The sequence below is a fragment of the Wickerhamomyces ciferrii genome, contig 00001 (assembly GCF_000313485.1).
Source record: "Wickerhamomyces ciferrii WGS project CAIF00000000 data, strain NRRL Y-1031 F-60-10, contig 00001, whole genome shotgun sequence".
Lineage (NCBI taxonomy): Eukaryota > Fungi > Ascomycota > Saccharomycetes > Phaffomycetales > Wickerhamomycetaceae > Hansenula > Hansenula ciferrii.
Genome location: NW_011887739.1, coordinates 255894 through 273457, shown reverse-complemented (window position 1 = coordinate 273457; position 17564 = coordinate 255894). Strand labels below are relative to the sequence as shown.

Below are 17564 nucleotides of genomic sequence, written 5' to 3'. Positions count from 1 at the left end.
AATATAGTATTTAATAAAGACTTTTAATAGCGTAACTGAACTACATTTTACTTAAATTTTTTTTCATAAATATTGCCTTGATATGCAAATTATTTGGAGCTATTATACACTGATTAAATTCATTCATTTATCGTCTACCACGATTTTTACGTTCACGATCTCTATAATTATTCTCATTCCCGCTACCCCATGAATTTTCTCTTTCCATTCTATCTCTTTGGTCTCTCTCTCTTGGTGCTCTTGGTAAATTTGGATTAAGCTGTAAATTTTTCGGTTCATCCTGTGGGGGTGGTATACTTTCACTACTAACAGGTGGTGCTGAAGGTGGTACTGGTTGTGACTGTGGTACTTGTGCTTGTTGATGTGGTAAAGGAATTGGTGGTTGACCAGGTAATCCACCTGGTGGGAAACCTGGCATACCCATCATCATTGGAGGTAGACCCATTGGCATCATCGACATCATAACCTTTTGAGGGTTGAAATCTGAACGTAATTTATCTTGCTTAGAGCAGTAAGCTGTCCATGTGAATTCGTCGAAACCAAAATTAAAATATTCTGAAACATCAGTACCAGGTTGTCTCCATGGTTTTTCTTTTAAATCTTGAAGATTGATTGATGTTATTGGTTTACCTTCATAATCACCAACTTTATTTAATTCTATTCCAGGAACCCTAGTGATGGTTGCCTCAGTTGTTGTTGATTCCTTGTTTGAATCCTCCGTCTGTGTAATATCTGTGATTTCATCAATTGCTTCAGGGACTGCTGTTGCGGCTGAGGCTGCTGTGGTGCTTTGATCTTTTGATGCTTCTGTCTCGGTAGATTGAGCTTGTTTAGGTTCTTCTGATCCAATAATGAATTCAATATCTGAGTCTGAATCTGAATCCTCGTCGTCTTCGTCATCTTCTTCTTCCTCCTCCTCGTCTTTGTCACCTTCATCGGTAGCTTGACCTTCTGATTTTGAATCTTTACCTTCTGCTGTTACTTCTTTACCTTCTTCAGTAGCCTCTAGTTTTTGCTTCTTAGTGACTTTATTATCGCCTTCATCTTCTGATCCATATAAGAATGCTTCATCGTCATCTTCAATTTCCTTCGACATCTTTAATTCTGTAAGATATCACTTAAATTTGCTATAACAATCTTCGGTTTGGGTTGTTTATACTTTCAGTATATTACGAGATGGTTTATTAGGTATTTCGAAAATTAACTTGAAAATTGTTGCCCGGAAAATAATTTAGTCACGTGTATGATCATCTGATAATCTCTAAATTAAATATTCAACTAAAAATCTGAATAAAGCTCAAAATTACAAAAAGTAAATATATTTCAATGGTAAATATGACATTATTAACACTCTAAATATGCTTTAAAGCTCTTTTGAAGGAAAAAAAAATTTCGGATATTTTTTTTAGGGGTTTTATATCTAAAAATTGAGATTTGGTGGTTATTGAAGGTCTTTTTTTAATTTTTAATTAATATAATATTTAAAAAATTATATATTAATTATATTTAGATCATTTATTCCACAGGAGCACCAGAAACAATAATATTCAGCTATTAATTAGTAAATATTGGCCATGAATTTTTATATATTATTTAATTAATATATTGTAGTATTAATAAAATCCGCGCCGTTAATCTCCGATATAATCTTAAATCTACACACAGCACAAATTCTATCATCCAGCTATCGTACTTTATATTATATATTAGATATTATTATATAATTAATTATATATGTTCAGCTGGACTTAAGTACACTATTTCGTAAATAATTTGAGAATATCTGATCATATTTGATATGAAGCTCTTGTCATATGTTAGCAGATATCGACGCCTAATGTTTAATTGGATACTTCAGCTATATATAATATCGAGACGGCATGAAAAACTTAATGGAAATCAATCTGACATGTTTGATCCACTCGTAATCAAGATAGTATTAAACATAATATGAAGTTTGGTTTCTGAATGATGCATATAGTAATTAGCTTAATATTTTGGACGGGATCTACCTGGGCTAAGAACATATCAAAAACAACAGGAATTTAGGTGAAGTTCGTTTAGATGGAACTAGTTAAATGTAAAAGGTTTAAGATTTCATGAACTAGAACTATTTGTTGAAGAATAAGCGTCAATTGCATATGGGTCAGAAAAAAGGTTGATTCAATATCGTTGAGTAAAGCATCGAAGTTTTGTATAGTTAATGAATCAAATAATTTTCTTTTCTGATAATATTTTTGGCATTTGTACTTGATTTACTTGCTCATTACGGTATTTGCGAGTATTGATTATAACAAAGAACGTGTATAATAATATATGTGTATTATGTATCTCATATCCCACTAATCGAAAGAAAACCCCAAATTATTATAAAAATCATAATCAATAAAAAAAGTAAATTATAATATAAAATAATTTCAAAGAATTGAAAAACAATATGCACATTTGTAAAGCAATCATCACAAATTTAGTAATTGATCATGGAACTATGACCCAAACCCCATGTAGCCTAATATCCCACGAAACCTTTATAAACCAGTTATATGAAATGAATTGAAAACCAACAAAAAAAAATAAAAACCACCAAAGAAAATATTAAAAATTATATATAATGAAAAATATAGTAACAAAGAACAATAAAAGAATATAAATATAAAAGAAAAGAAATAAATGAGAATTGAAAAACAAAAGCGGTACCAGCCCTTCTCTTACTTGTTGTTATTTGGGAATCAAAATTTGGTTTGATTATAGTATTCAATGGTTGCCAAATTCTTTAATTCAGTTTGGTATTCAAAATCCAATAATCTCTCCTGTGGATCATCTTTCAACAAACTGACTTTTAATATCAAAGTATTAATGAACTCATCTTCTTCATCATCTTCAACAGCATATTCAGTAACACCAGCTGTGAAATTTTTATTATGACCATTCAAGATATCCATTGGGTTCAGTTGTGTCAGTGATCTTCTCTTTTTGATCATATGTGTATCATCATAAGAGTTATGTCTCTTCAGACGAGTTGAGGAAACATTTTGTTTATATTGTTGTTTGATGATGTTTTTTGAAGTTGTAGTCTTGGAGTATTTGACAATATCATGTCTCAATTTTTGCAAATATCTAAAATTTCTAATCAATCTTTCAACCGAATCACATCTTGGGACTGTTGACTTCTCAGACACTGAATGAAAAGTACATGTAATTTTCTTCTTGCAAGGTGCATTGTTCAATCTTGTAATAACATTACATTTCAAATCTTCATGATCAAGGTTAAATATTTTGAAGTCATTTGATGGTAAAGTTGGTGGTTCTTTCATTATCCAATGTTAGTACACAATGAACTTTTTATACTTATAAAAAAGAATAATAGAAAACAATTTCCATTAGATCGTTGCAAAACTTTGTAAAAGATAAATCTTGAAAAGGAAATATAATGTGTCAATGAAACAGATATTGGCTTTATTGGTATTTGACAATTGATTTTGACTAATTAACAGGAAATCTCTTGCATGAACTTGGGTGGTTCAAATTAAATATGAGTAAGCAAAATTGGAGATGAATATCCTTCTTCAAATTCATTTGGTATCATAATAATTCTAATCTTTAAAGAGATTGAACATCTTGACTAGAAAATAGTTTGTGGTATCATTGTTAGTTGTTATGTTGGGGTATCTGAATATGTTTTTGAAATGTGGTATCAAAAAACTCAAGAGCAAAAAATTTTTGGTTTTAATGCTCTTAACATCATATGTCTCATTAACCATCATACAAAAAATTATAGAATAAAATAATCAAATGTGAAAGAGGGTTTTGTAGACAAGTGATGGAAATAAAAAAAGTATCAGGCTTACCTTTGATTGAATCAACTGAATTCAAAATATAGTTATTGTCGGAATCGACTTCATTGTTCATATAATCATCATCATAACCTTGGTTGAAGACCTTTGTATTAGATGGAGTCTGTGATTCAGCAAAAGCTTCATCAAGTTCACCACAGCGGCTAATGTCATTATTGTCATCTTCGTAATCATCATTACCAAACAATTCATTCTTATACGCCATGTATGTCAGATCATTTTGTTCAACTTTATCAACTGGTCCCATAATTTGTTGATCACCAATTTCTTCATGATCATGTTCATCCCATAAGGAATTTATGATTGATCTTTCAGAATCCGAGCTTGAAGTAGCATAATCATTAGCAAAATCACCATTTGCAAGTATCAAATCTTCATTTAATTCAAAATTTAAGTAGTCATTAACATCAAATGGCAATTTTGGAGCTTTATAAACAGGGCGGTTAACATCAAATCTCAAATATCATGAGTTTTCCAAAATAGAAAATAAAAGTACTTACCTTGATATTGAACCTTTAAGTCACTGTCATATTCATTTGCAAACATTTCAATATTATCTGGGAATAAAGTCATCCTTATGCTATGTTTATGCGTTATATTTTGAGTTGTTATTGGTTAGCCGCTATATCAAAAAGTATATTAGATCTTGATGGAATGGTATAGAATAATTTGCAAGTTGATTAACAAGATAAATTGTAAAAAAATATAAAAATGGATCAAACTTGATGCTTTAAATATGATTCAAAATTGAAAAACCCATGAACCTTATCACCTATGTGTGGGTATCAATTGTGTAATTGTAAGTTTATTTCAATTTAAGATTTGAAGTTTATTAACCACATAATATAATATAATGGTTAATGTTACTTAAATTTGCCCTTATCACTTATAACGGGGCCAATTGTGTATAATAGTCCAAAAGTGCAGCCAAATTTGCCTTGTCTTTGATCACCATGCGTGATAATTCAATTATACACCAGGTTTTTTACAATTCTAGATAATTTAAAATTAAATTTTCAAAGTTGTAAATATTTCAAAAGGTTAATTTCCCCGATCAAAGTGTTTACCTTTATGGGAAACTCTGCATCATATGAACCATAAAACATCAACTTCACAATCAAGAGAATATCACCACCGGACAACGTGAACTTATGGTCGTACCCTGACGCACTATTAATGAAACAGAGCATTGGACCTGAAACTCATGTATGAAGCGCCTTGATAAGATAATATGTTGCATCTTGAAACTTCAAGATATCACTGATTCACTAGCTCTCAAATCTGAACAACATACATACTGTTTTTTCAAAAAGTAAACAAGATGTAAAAAAACACTAGAATACGACGCGTCAATTTGAAAGATTTCGACAAAAATGATAAATTTTATAAAAAAAAGGAAATAGGAATATTTTGGCGTTTTGTAATACTGTAGATCTCTAGTCACTAGTTACAAGTTATTGAATGGGGATTGTGGAACCATAAATCCTGAACTTTAAAATCAACTTGAAGCATGAGCGATGTGCATGAACAACAAAACCACAAATTTAAAGTTGGTGCAATATGAACTTTATTTGTGAATATTAATAATATGAATGAGCTTTGCATATACCGTACAAACTTACAACTAGCTACAACACAGTTTGTGAAATTCTGTAATTTAATGGCTTTCATTATTATTTGATTCTATTATTTTAAAATGCAATGTTGTTTTGAATCAAGTATGTACGACCGATTCATTAATTGTAATGATGATGAGGCGGTTTTAAAAGATGCATTATAATTGATACCCCCATATGTTCTAATTACAAAATCCATTTATATATTTGATTCTTGATCTATAACATGATCATAATTATGGTACCGATGACCCATCATAATTGGGGAATCATCAATAAAATATACACTGGAAATAAAAGGCGCGTATGGCATCAATCATCTAGTTTCAATTATTATTTAAAGGAGGGATGTGTCTATATGCTTATTTTCCTCTTTGAAGATCAGTGAAGATCAACTTGTCAAATAATTTTAGCCGCTTTAGCACACATATTTATTACGATAACCAAGATTTCAAACATCCAATTTATCTGATCAGCTCCCTAATTTTCATTTGATATATTATTTAGAAAAAGCAAAGATGGTCGCCAAAAGGAAAGATCAACTTATAAGCGAGAGATAAAGTGTAAAATTCCGTCGTATTAGCCGTTCATAATATTAGCCAGATCAAGATGATCTAGATCCTAGAGATTACAGATTCCCCAAGTAGCATATATATTTTGTAGATTAACGAACTACATTTATAATCGAGTTTCTTACAGTAAACAAACCAACTTCTATAATCATAGTACCAGTACTAATATAAATTGAAGTTCAGGCGGGTATAATGCGTACTACTAAGAATCAAACAAGATAAGAAAGTACTCGATATCATGATGATCAGATTACCATTTAAACTTTCTTATCATACTCCAATGCCACAACTAATGATTTTAAACGTAACTCTATTCTAGAAGTACTATTAGACACGAAAAAACCCCATCAAGCTGTTAACCTCAACTATAAATCTGAGACAATCTTTTGGGACAATGAATCGGCCTTCATCGATGAAGATTCAATCAAATCGCGATATAAATCACAATTCACTACAACACCCTGAATCATATTAATAATAGCTTGTGGCCTGACTAGTATCTACAGCCAACTTTCGATGGATCAATTACCAAACAAACTCAAGTATATAACTCAACCAAAGCAGCTCAAGGAATTAAATACGTCTACGGTCTGTGCGTTTCAAAGAATCCGAAAAATGCATAACTTCAACTGCATGTAATTATCAACTTGATGATTTGATCATGTACATCATTTAATGTATATTAATGGTTCACAAGTTGGGATATCATTAACTTATAGTTTCACGAACAAAAATTGTGACAGCCTTAGTTGAATATAGACATTAAATAGGAGGAGTTATAAGCAGATCTATTTCAAAAAAACATATAATTGTAGATCTAAAAATCACATTTATTTATACCAGAATCACGTAGTTATCACTGACATTCGGACAGTCATGGTAATAAATCCCCTATATCTCCTTGTCTTTCATGATTCATCTATATATAGACCCTGATGATCGTAAATTTATACTTCCAATATGTGTGAAAGTTTAATTCCAATGAAAGAAAGCTGTGATATGGCTTGAAGTTTGATTGGCTAATTCTAACGGATCTTTAAGGCCAAGTACTAATGGAACATGTGAATTTAAGGGATGAATGCAGTTAATTATAAATTTCCTGCAAACTTCAAAGTTACTATAGCGATTTGACACAATAATTTTTAGAAAATAAAAAATCAAAAAATCAAAAAATCAAAAAATCAAGCTGCTGTTATTTTTTATAAAAATAAAGATCAAAGTTGAGAGCTTGAGACTTATATCATGTGATATAACTTAGGGTAGTCACAAAAATCAGACTTCCAAACACCATAACAATTCTGACTTGTCGCGAATATTTTTTGTTTTCAAAGCGAGAAAAACACAAAGCGGTAAAGACAACACCAGCGCTAAAGTTAACTCACCCATAGTTAACAAACTAACAAACACTCATTTTTTCAACGAAAAATTCGCGAATATCTAAACTACGTAACAAAATTTTATTGCTGTGGTTGATTTTTTTGAAAAATTGTGTCCCATTTCGGATTTGGTAGAGAGTTGGGATAAAACAATTTTTTCAAATCTTCAGTTCTTTCTACAATTTACTATACGTATAATATATACAACAGAATTATACAAAATGTATGTGATGATATAGTATAAAAGAATGGAATGATGATGATAATGGAGTACTATAAACAAGAATAATGAATGAAAGTTAAAGATGTATCAATTTGTCACTGTTTAATGTTGGAAATTATTGAAATTATGATGAATATTTTATCAAGTAAATTATTAAATAATGAAAGTAAAACAAGATATGAATAAAAGAAGGAAAACCATAATGAATAAGAAATCAAAACTTATCAAATATATCTAGGAAATAACTAATGGAACATCAAAGTCATTTAATCAGATTCTTTATTAAAAAATTTCATCATATAAATTTAGAAATAACCACTATCATCTAATTCCATCCAAAAAAATGCAATAATAATCAAGTAATAATGTAACAATATACTAACTAATTAATTACAGGACTAAAAGAACAAAGAAGGTTGGGATCACAGGTAAATTCGGTGTTCGTTACGGTTCATCATTAAGAAGACAAACCAAAAAATTAGAAATTCAACAACATGCTCGTTATGATTGTTCTTTCTGTGGTAAAAAAACTGTTAAAAGAGAAGCTACTGGTATCTGGAACTGTCACAGTTGTAGAAAAACCGTTGCTGGTGGTGCTTACACTGTTTCAACCGCTGCTGCTGCTACTGTTAGATCAACCATTCGTCGTTTAAGAGAATTGGCTGAAGCTTAAGAAGTTTACAATAAAGATATATTAAAATTTTATTCTTTCAGGTTGATGTTAATATTAGGGCATATTGTTTTATAGTGTATGTTTTTTAAAACTTGTTGAAAATCACATCAAAATATACAATGGTTTTTTAATGGTTATAAAACAAAAGAATTTTAAGTTATAAATTGTAGATAAATATTGTAATGTGAATGTATAGATGAACTGTGTTCTCAAATTTACAACTCGATCATGAGCTTTAGCTTTAGCATGTTGAATCTTGATCGTGTACTAATAGTAATTATGACTTGACACCGAAACAATTCACGGTGTACACTTGGGTAAAACTTCCACCCATGATTTAGAAGATATACTGTGTTTCAAATACTACAGTCATCTGTTTGCCGTTCTCTAGTTCTCAGCTCAATATTAATTATTGTGTATGTCGATGTTCTTTATGGTATTATGGTCAATTTAATGAATATTAACACCGCCAAAGTCTAGTACATGATTTGAAGCACTAAATTATTGAAAATCATGATTCATCACTATTACTAATTACAAGCGATTTATCTTATTTCAATTTAAAGTATATATATAATTGTGAATTAGTAATAGTGATGAATCATGATTTTCAATAATTTAGTGCTTCAAATTATAGCTTAAACTTTTTTGGTGGTCTATAAGTCTATGACTATAATATTGAAAAGCTCCAAGGTAAAATAGTTTATTGAATAGGCCTTAGGGTCAAGGTCTCAATGTACAAGTAACCAGTACCTAGAGATCAAAGTATAGAGTTCTATATACTAGTGTATAGTCATTAATATCTTGTAACCACTGTTTATTATCTTCTTATACCAACTTCCTCACTTTGATCCATTGATGTTCGTGATGTATATTACAATTAACAACTACCGATTGGAAAGATTCAACTGTGATCCTATCATGACTGATGAAATAGATAACTTCTTTCAATTGAGGGTAATAATAGGATATGATTTCATGCAAATGACTATTATATATTAAATCGGTCATAGATCGGGAAAGTCATGTGCTAGCTATTGTAGTTAATTTAGGCTTGAGTGCTTAAATGGGTATAGGTTTTTCCATTTACCCCAGATTTTATGAAGTCGAAGCTAAACTCGAGTCAAATATTATTGATTCATATAGCAAGAATTGGAAATAAATATAACCATATCGAAGAAAGAAGGAGGGAAAGAAGTGGTAATAAAAATATTGGATATATACTATATACAGAATATAATGCAGACTTCTTATTTATCTAAAATAACGTAGAAATAACCATGCTTTGTAAGTACTTTTTCTGATGTTTCTGTGATAAAATTCCATTCTTCCTTCTGGTAACTCGGCTAATGTGAGGTCAGCTTCTCCTTTGAAAAGATCTCTGCCTAGCTGTTTAGACGGACCCCTGGGTCCTCTGCCTACCAGTTCTCTGCCTATCTGCCTAGCTCCACATTTTAAATAAAAATTCCGGTGGACCAGTATAAAAATTTAAATAATGATACTTTTGTGTACAAAAACCATTGACCCGTTATTATCCAGGAGAAATGGTATCCTTGTGACAAGTAAATGATTAAGATGATCATGATTTCAATTTAATTTGTTATAAATATTGGATTAAATCCCTTGAATCTAATTTCTGGTAATAAACAGAATTGAAGTTAATTGATATATCAAGTTCATAATTAAAACCATGTCATCTGATAAAAAAAGATCATCAAGTACAGCTGTGAATTTAATAGCTGGTGGTACAGCAGGTCTGTTTGAAGCATTATGTTGTCATCCATTAGATACTATAAAAGTTCGTATGCAATTACATCGTAAAAGTGGGATAGTTAAAAATCCAGGTTTTATAACAACAGGTGTATCAATTGCTAAAAAAGAAGGTCTTACTGGATTATATAAAGGTTTAGGTGCAGTTGTTATTGGTATTATACCAAAAATGGCTATAAGGTTTTCATCTTATGAATTTTATAGAACTTTATTAAAAGATCAATCTGGTCAGATTTCAACAGGTTCAACTTTCCTTGCAGGTGTTGGTGCAGGTATTACTGAAGCATGTCTTGTTGTTAATCCAATGGAAGTTGTTAAGATTAGATTACAAGCTCAACATCATTCAATGTCTGATCCACTGAGTGCACCAAAATATAGAAATGCAGCACATGCAGTTTATGTTATTGTTAAAGAAGAAGGTTTCAAGACATTATATAGAGGTGTTTCATTAACAGCAGCAAGACAAGCAACAAATCAAGGTGCAAATTTTACTGTTTATTCTAAATTAAAAGAATATTTAGTTGATTATCATACAGAAAATGGTAATAAAGGTGTTATACCAAGTTGGCAAACTTCATGTATTGGATTAGTTAGTGGTGCAATTGGACCTTTTTCAAATGCTCCATTAGATACTATTAAAACAAGATTACAAAAAGAAACAAAACAAGCAAATGCCAGTGGTGAATCAATTAAACAAAGTGCATTAAGTAGAATTGTTAGAATTGGTAAAGATTTAATTAAAGAAGAAGGTGTTGGAGCATTATATAAAGGTATTACACCAAGAGTTATGAGAGTTGCACCAGGTCAAGCTGTTACATTTACTGTTTATGAAATTGTTCGTGAATGGTTAGAAGAAATTCCTGCATTATCAAGTAATACAGCATCAAAATTTGAAGAGTAATTAAAAGACTAGTTTAGATTTAAAAGAATGATATTTATATTCAATTAAAAATAAATGTAGATTAATCTTATATTCAATCTAGCCGCTCTGATGTAGATCTACAATTGTATTAATTTATGAATGATATTTATATTCAATTTAACCGCTCTGATGTAGATCTACAATTAAGTAATATAAATTAGATTCATTAAATAGCTAAATATTATAAGCAAAATATTAAATAAGACATTAAAAAATAGACATTATATAAAAAAAGAGACATTATATAGTATAATTTGTATAGTAATACATAGCAAATTAAATATTAAGATTAATAAAAAACAACAAAAAATTGATGAAAATATGATCATCTAGGTAGGGGAAATTAGCAAATATTGAATAGCAAATATTATTGATTGATTGGTTGTTTGATTGATGAATTGAAATAGCAAATTAATAATTAAAACAAATGTTTAGAATTGAAGATATCTTAATCAATAAGATTTATTTTATGAGTTTTGGTATATGAAATAATAAACTTAGCAAATAAATATATGTATAGTTGAGTTGATCATAATCATTTTTCAAGATGAAATACTTTAATATAATCATTTAATTTTTTTGACTGATTATTATTTAAATTAATTCCATTATTTTTTTCAACTAATTTTAATTTTTTTGTTGTTGTTGTTGTTGGTTTTGTTAATTTTTTTCAATTTTAAATTTTGATTTTTTTGGTAATGAATTGGTTGTTGATGTTGTTGTTGTTGGTTGAGATGGTTGAGATGGTTTAAATGGAGATTTTAATAAATAATCAACTTGTGATTTTATTAGGTTTGATTCAACGTTAAATCTTTTATTTGATTCATTGTTTTCAAATTTTAAGATGTTGTTTTGTAAATTCAGATGATTTATTGTGTTTAAACTTTTTTCTAATATTGAATTTAAATAGGATTTATCTAATTCAATTTTATCATCATTTAAATTTGTTGTTGAATTTGTTTTTAAATAAAAAATCATATTTTTTAACATTATTTCAATTGATTCAGATTCATGATTTATTGTTGATGATTGATTAAATAATGAATTTAATGGAGATTTTAAAAATCCTTGATTAATTTGGTCTTTATCATCATCTTTATCATCAGATTGTGAATTTAAAGGAGATTTCAAATGATTTAAATTAAATTGATTTGATGAAGATTCAGTTGATGTTATTAAATGAATTGGAGTTTGTGGTTGTTGAGTATTCATAATATCAAGTATATGAAATAACTTATACTAGCTGTTTAACGCGTATGTTATCTTTGATTATATTAAATTAGCAATGAAAATGTGATATATCAATTAATAAAGTATTAATTTAAATGATTAATCTAAATGATTAATGATATTAAAATATAATGAGCAATCAAATGATGTGTGTATAGCTGATGAATAGATCTTATTTGTATTATAATAGTAATACCAATAGTATACTAATAGTATATAGTGTATGGTTGTCAGGAGAGATGATGTATCCTAAGAGATAATATTAAATGATATAAATTTTGATTTAAATGTAAAAGAAGGATTCAAGGTAATTAAATTGATGAGATGTTTCTTAGGTGATTACTATGAATTTTTTTTTTCCCTTGTTTTAATAAGCGAATAAAGCGATCCTTAAAAAATAGTTGCATTGAAGCAGCCATGAGCAAGATTTAAACTGAGATTGACGATTAAGGAGATTGGAAGATTACCAAGGGGGTGGAATTTGAATACGATCTGTTTTGAAGTTATCAAGTAGTACATGTGTTGATAAGATAGTGTACTATTGACTAGACTGAGGATTGTACTAGTTACTTACTTATAAGTTCTAAGCACCTTAATTGCCACTTAATTTACTTAATCGGGTAGTTACCCATCAGGGAAGTTTAGTATGTGCATAACTTGACTAAGGCGCACAGTACTTAATTGTGCAAAGGAGGGTAATTATTGACTGATGTATATACACGTGACGCATCACATGATATAATTTTCAGTACAGTACTTATATAATTTTTACATGTTTATTACATCAGTGATTACGTCACGATAAGTACACATTTTAAACATTGCATAACTTTTTAAATTCACATTTTATTTTTTAATAAAGTTTGGGTGCAGGTACAAAATAGTGAAGATTGAATTATTTTGTATTTAATTATAAGATCTCGTATTAATTATATTAATGTTAAGATTGTGTTTAGTATTAGTATGAGCTTTTATTTATATACCACAGTTTCCCATGATCAGTTCTCGAAAGACGCGTTCAGGATTCGTTCAAAGTGCATTCACAGTTATCAAAACTTTACATATGTATCCATTGGTACATATCACTCCTGAAGTTGAAGTACTTATAGGAGTCCTAGTCCTGGTCCTATTTCAACAGGAAAGGGGGTGAACAGTGAACACCAACACCAACATCAACTACTTCACCATCATCAACAACATCACCTTCATTGCCACCTTCTCATAAATAATAGTGTAGTCCACAAACCGTTAGTAATCTGAATCGTGTAATCCTTTAACGATTTCAAGATCCTCAGATTCACTTTTTTTAAAACTTTCACGACTTAAATTTTAATTTTTAAAACTGTCCAACGTAAACAAAAAAATTTAACGTGAATTTAAAGAAAAACAAATTAAACTACTTGTGAGATCAAGGCCCAACCTATTCTTATATCTTGAATAGAGCGATTAACTACTATTCAATATCTAATTCATCAAATCATATCAATAATAAAGTCTGGGCATCTAAAGATATAAAAGACTATATTCATTAAATTACCGCTCTTCAAAATACCCTATATTATTACTGCTATTAATTCAAATACATTGCATTCAATCTTAGTAACCATTCATAATTACATTTCCATATACAATTTAATCACATCATGAGTGTTGATATAATATCTACTCTACAAGATCCCGAGGCATTTCATAATGCAGTTTCAACAAATGAAGGTATAGAATCAATAAGATTAAATTTAATTCAACATTTAGATAATAAAGAACAAGAAATTAAACAATTAGAAAGTGCTAAAAAATCTTTCCAAAAAGCTTCAATGGAAATTGGTAATGTGCTTATTGCAGTTGCTATGGGTGATTTAACAAAACAAGTTGAAATTAATGATGAACCTGATCCTGAAATCCTTAAAGTTAAAATGACTATAAATACAATGGTTGATCAATTACATACTTTTGCAAGTGAAGTTACCAAAATTGCAACTGATGTTGCTCATGGTGAATTTGGTGGTCAAGTTAAAAATCAAGGTACCGTTGGGATTTGGAGAACTTTATCTGATAATTTAAATGTTATGGCTTTAAATTTAACAAATCAAGTTAGAGAAATTGCTGAAGTTGTTAGAGCTGTTGCTGGTGGTGATTTATCAAGAAAAATAAATGTTCATGCCCAGGGGGAAATCTTAGAATTACAAAATATTATAAATACAATGGTTGATCAATTGAAAACTTTTGCTTTTGAAGTTACAAGAGTTTCAAGAGAAACTGGTGTTGAAGGTCGTTTAGGTGGTCAAGCTGTTGTTATTGGTGCAGAGGGGATATGGAAAGAATTAACTGATAATGTTAATGCTATGGCTACTAATTTAACTAATCAAGTTAGAAATATTGCAAATGTTACCACTGCTGTAGCAAAAGGTGATTTATCCAAGAAAGTTACAGCAGATTGTAAAGGTGAAATCTTAGATTTAAAATCCACTATAAATCAAATGGTTGATTCTTTACAAACTTTTGCCCTTGAAGTAACTTCATTAGCTACTGATGTTGGTATAAAAGGTATATTAGGTGGTCAAGCCGTTGTTAATGGTGTAGAAGGTGCATGGAAAGATTTAACAGATAATGTTAATGCAATGGCTACAAATTTAACAAATCAAGTTAGATCAATTGCAGCTGTTACTACTGCAGTTGCTCATGGTGATTTATCACAAAAAATTGATGTTAAAGCTCAAGGTGAAATTTTAGAATTAAAATCAACTATAAATAAGATGGTTGATTCTTTACAAGTTTTCGTTAGTGAAGTTACAAGAGTGGCAAAAGATGTTGGTATTGATGGGAAATTAGGTGTCCAGGCTCAAGTTTCTGATGTTGATGGTTTATGGAAAGAGATTATTACAAATGTTAATGTTATGGCTGCTAATTTAACTTCACAAGTTCGTGCTTTTGCTCAAATTACTGCTGCTGCAACTGATGGTGATTTTACAAAATTTATTACTGTTGAAGCAAGTGGTGAAATGGATACTTTGAAAACTAAAATTAATCAAATGGTTTTCAATTTAAGAGAATCAATTAAAAGAAATACTGCAGCAAGAGAAGCTGCTGAATTAGCCAACAGAGCAAAATCTGAATTTTTAGGTATTTTTTCACATGAATTAAGAACTCCATTCAATGGTATTTTAAATTATACTCAATTAACTTTAGATACTGAATTATCTCAATATCAAAGAGAAATGTTATCAACTGTTCATAATTTAGCAAATTCTTTATTAACAATCATTGATGATATTCTGGATATTTCTAAAATTGAAGCTAATAGAATGACAATTGAACAAGTTGAATTTACTTTAAGAGGTACTGTGTTCGGTGCTTTAAAGACACTTGCAGTAAAATCCATTGAAAAACCAATTGATTTAATTTATCAAGTTGATGCATCATTCCCAGATTCACTTATCGGGGATTCTTTTAGATTAAGACAAGTTATATTAAATTTAGTTGGTAATGCTATAAAATTCACTTCAAAAGGTCATGTTAGTTTAAGTGTTAAAAAGGCAACAACATCATTAGAACAACAAATCACATCTACGGTACAAAATAATAATTTTGTTATTGGTCATGATTCTTCAACAATTGTGGAATCAAATAAAGCTCCAGAAGATGATGTCTTGGTATTAGAATTTTGTGTTTCTGATACAGGTATTGGTATTAGAAAAGAAAAATTAGATTTAATTTTTGAAAATTTTACACAAGCTGATGGTTCAACAACAAGAAAATTTGGTGGTACAGGTTTAGGTTTATCAATTTCCAAGAGATTAATTCATTTAATGGGTGGTGAAATTTGGGTTACATCTGCTTATGGTAAAGGTTCAAGATTTTATTTTACTATAGCAGTTCGTCCTGTTAAACAAGTTTTTTCAAAACAATCAGATGCTTTATTAACTTTTAATTTACATCAAATTTTATTTATTTCAACTGAACATACTGTGGAAGAAGCTGAAAAAATTGAACAAGAATTAAGAGAATTAAATTTAAGACCAACAACAGTTCGTAAAATTGAAGATGCTAATTTACAAGAACCTTGTAAATATGATGTTATTATTATTGATTCATTAGAAACTGGTAATAAATTAAGATTATTACCTGATATTAAATATATTCCATTTGTTTTAATACATAAGAGTATTCCAAGTTTAAATATGAGAATTTGTTTAGATTTAGGTATTCAATCTTATGGTAATACACCATGTTCAATTATGGATTTAGCAGGTTATTTAAAACCTGCATTAGAATCAAGAATTGTTCCAAGTGATGATGATGCACCACAATCTTATAATATTTTATTAGCTGAAGATAATTTAGTTAATCAAAAATTAGCTGTTCGTATATTAGAAAAATATGGTCATGAAGTTACAGTTGCTAAAAATGGTCTTGAAGCTTTTGAAGAAGTTAAAAAAAGTAGATATGATGTTGTTTTAATGGATGTTCAAATGCCAATTATGGGTGGATTTGAAGCAACTGAAGAAATTAGAAAATGGGAAAAAAATATGAATCCAATTGATCCATTATCTGTTAGAGTTCCAATTATTGCATTAACTGCTCATGCAATGTTGGGAGATCGTGAAAAATGTATGCAAGCACAAATGGATGAATATATTTCAAAACCATTAAAACCAAATTTATTAATTCAAACAATTGCAAAAACAATTCATCATGTTAATAAATTAAAAGAAATTGCAAGTATGAATCCAACAAATAATCAATTAGCAAATGAAGGTTTATTAAATTTACCATCAAATGGTAATTCAACACAAAATATAACTGAATTAATTGCTCAACATCAACAATCTTCTCAACAACAACCACAAGCTAAAAGATCAAGTTCAAATGAAGAATTAGGTAAAGTTCATTATTCAATTAATGATCCAACAACATTAAATAATTTTGCCACTGCATTATCTCCTGCATTAAGAACATCAATTGAAAGACCAACATTATCAACAAATAATAGATCAATAACTGATAGTGCTGTTAGAACTTTAAGTTCAATAACTAATTCTCCAATTGAAGGTGAATTCTCTACTAGTCCTTCGAAATTATTACCAAATCAAGATGATTCAAGTAATAAAGATAAAGATGGTGATGAACAAGTTGAAATTTAGGCCAAAAAAAAATAAAATAATAATTTTTAGCATATATTGTTGTGTGTGTGTGTTTTTTTCAATTCTCTCTTTTTAATAAAAAAATGTTAGTGTATAGTACAATTGCATGTATATCATGTGTGTTTTAGATATTGTTTTGAATTTTATAAAGAAATGATTTAATGAATGTTTAGATTTTAATCGTGAT

At 29.2% G+C, this 17564-nt stretch overlaps 7 protein-coding genes across 7 annotated transcripts; 3 read left to right on the top strand and 4 right to left on the bottom strand.

Annotated features, from left to right (window-relative positions):
* Positions 1-127: 127 nt before the first annotated feature.
* FIP1 (cleavage polyadenylation factor subunit FIP1) lies at positions 128-1096 on the bottom strand (the record flags this gene model as incomplete). The annotated part of the gene is made up of 1 exon (XM_011279348.1): positions 128-1096. One exon carries the CDS (start codon positions 1094-1096, stop codon positions 128-130), a length of 969 nt encoding a protein of 322 aa, XP_011277650.1.
* Positions 1097-2729: 1633 nt separating this feature from the next.
* Positions 2730-3314, bottom strand: BN7_123 (uncharacterized protein; the record flags this gene model as incomplete). The annotated part of the gene is made up of 1 exon (XM_011279347.1): positions 2730-3314. One exon carries the CDS (start codon positions 3312-3314, stop codon positions 2730-2732), a length of 585 nt encoding a protein of 194 aa, XP_011277649.1.
* Positions 3315-3753: 439 nt separating this feature from the next.
* BN7_122 (uncharacterized protein) lies at positions 3754-4427 on the bottom strand (the record flags this gene model as incomplete). The annotated part of the gene is made up of 2 exons (XM_011279346.1): positions 3754-4280; positions 4355-4427. The coding sequence occupies 2 exons, from the start codon at positions 4425-4427 to the stop codon at positions 3754-3756; spliced, it is 600 nt and encodes a 199-aa protein (XP_011277648.1).
* A 3283-nt stretch (positions 4428-7710) lies between these two features.
* On the top strand, positions 7711-8314 carry RPL43B (60S ribosomal eL43 domain-containing protein; the record flags this gene model as incomplete). The annotated part of the gene is made up of 2 exons (XM_011279345.1): positions 7711-7786; positions 8070-8314. The coding sequence occupies 2 exons, from the start codon at positions 7711-7713 to the stop codon at positions 8312-8314; spliced, it is 321 nt and encodes a 106-aa protein (XP_011277647.1).
* Positions 8315-10004: 1690 nt separating this feature from the next.
* On the top strand, positions 10005-10985 carry SFC1 (Sfc1p; the record flags this gene model as incomplete). The annotated part of the gene is made up of 1 exon (XM_011279344.1): positions 10005-10985. One exon carries the CDS (start codon positions 10005-10007, stop codon positions 10983-10985), a length of 981 nt encoding a protein of 326 aa, XP_011277646.1.
* Positions 10986-11666: 681 nt separating this feature from the next.
* Positions 11667-12218, bottom strand: BN7_119 (uncharacterized protein; the record flags this gene model as incomplete). Its single annotated transcript, XM_011279343.1, has 1 exon — positions 11667-12218. The coding sequence occupies one exon, from the start codon at positions 12216-12218 to the stop codon at positions 11667-11669; it is 552 nt and encodes a 183-aa protein (XP_011277645.1).
* Positions 12219-13879: 1661 nt separating this feature from the next.
* Positions 13880-17377, top strand: NIK1 (Hybrid signal transduction histidine kinase J; the record flags this gene model as incomplete). The annotated part of the gene is made up of 1 exon (XM_011279342.1): positions 13880-17377. The coding sequence occupies one exon, from the start codon at positions 13880-13882 to the stop codon at positions 17375-17377; it is 3498 nt and encodes a 1165-aa protein (XP_011277644.1).
* Positions 17378-17564: the final 187 nt, after the last annotated feature.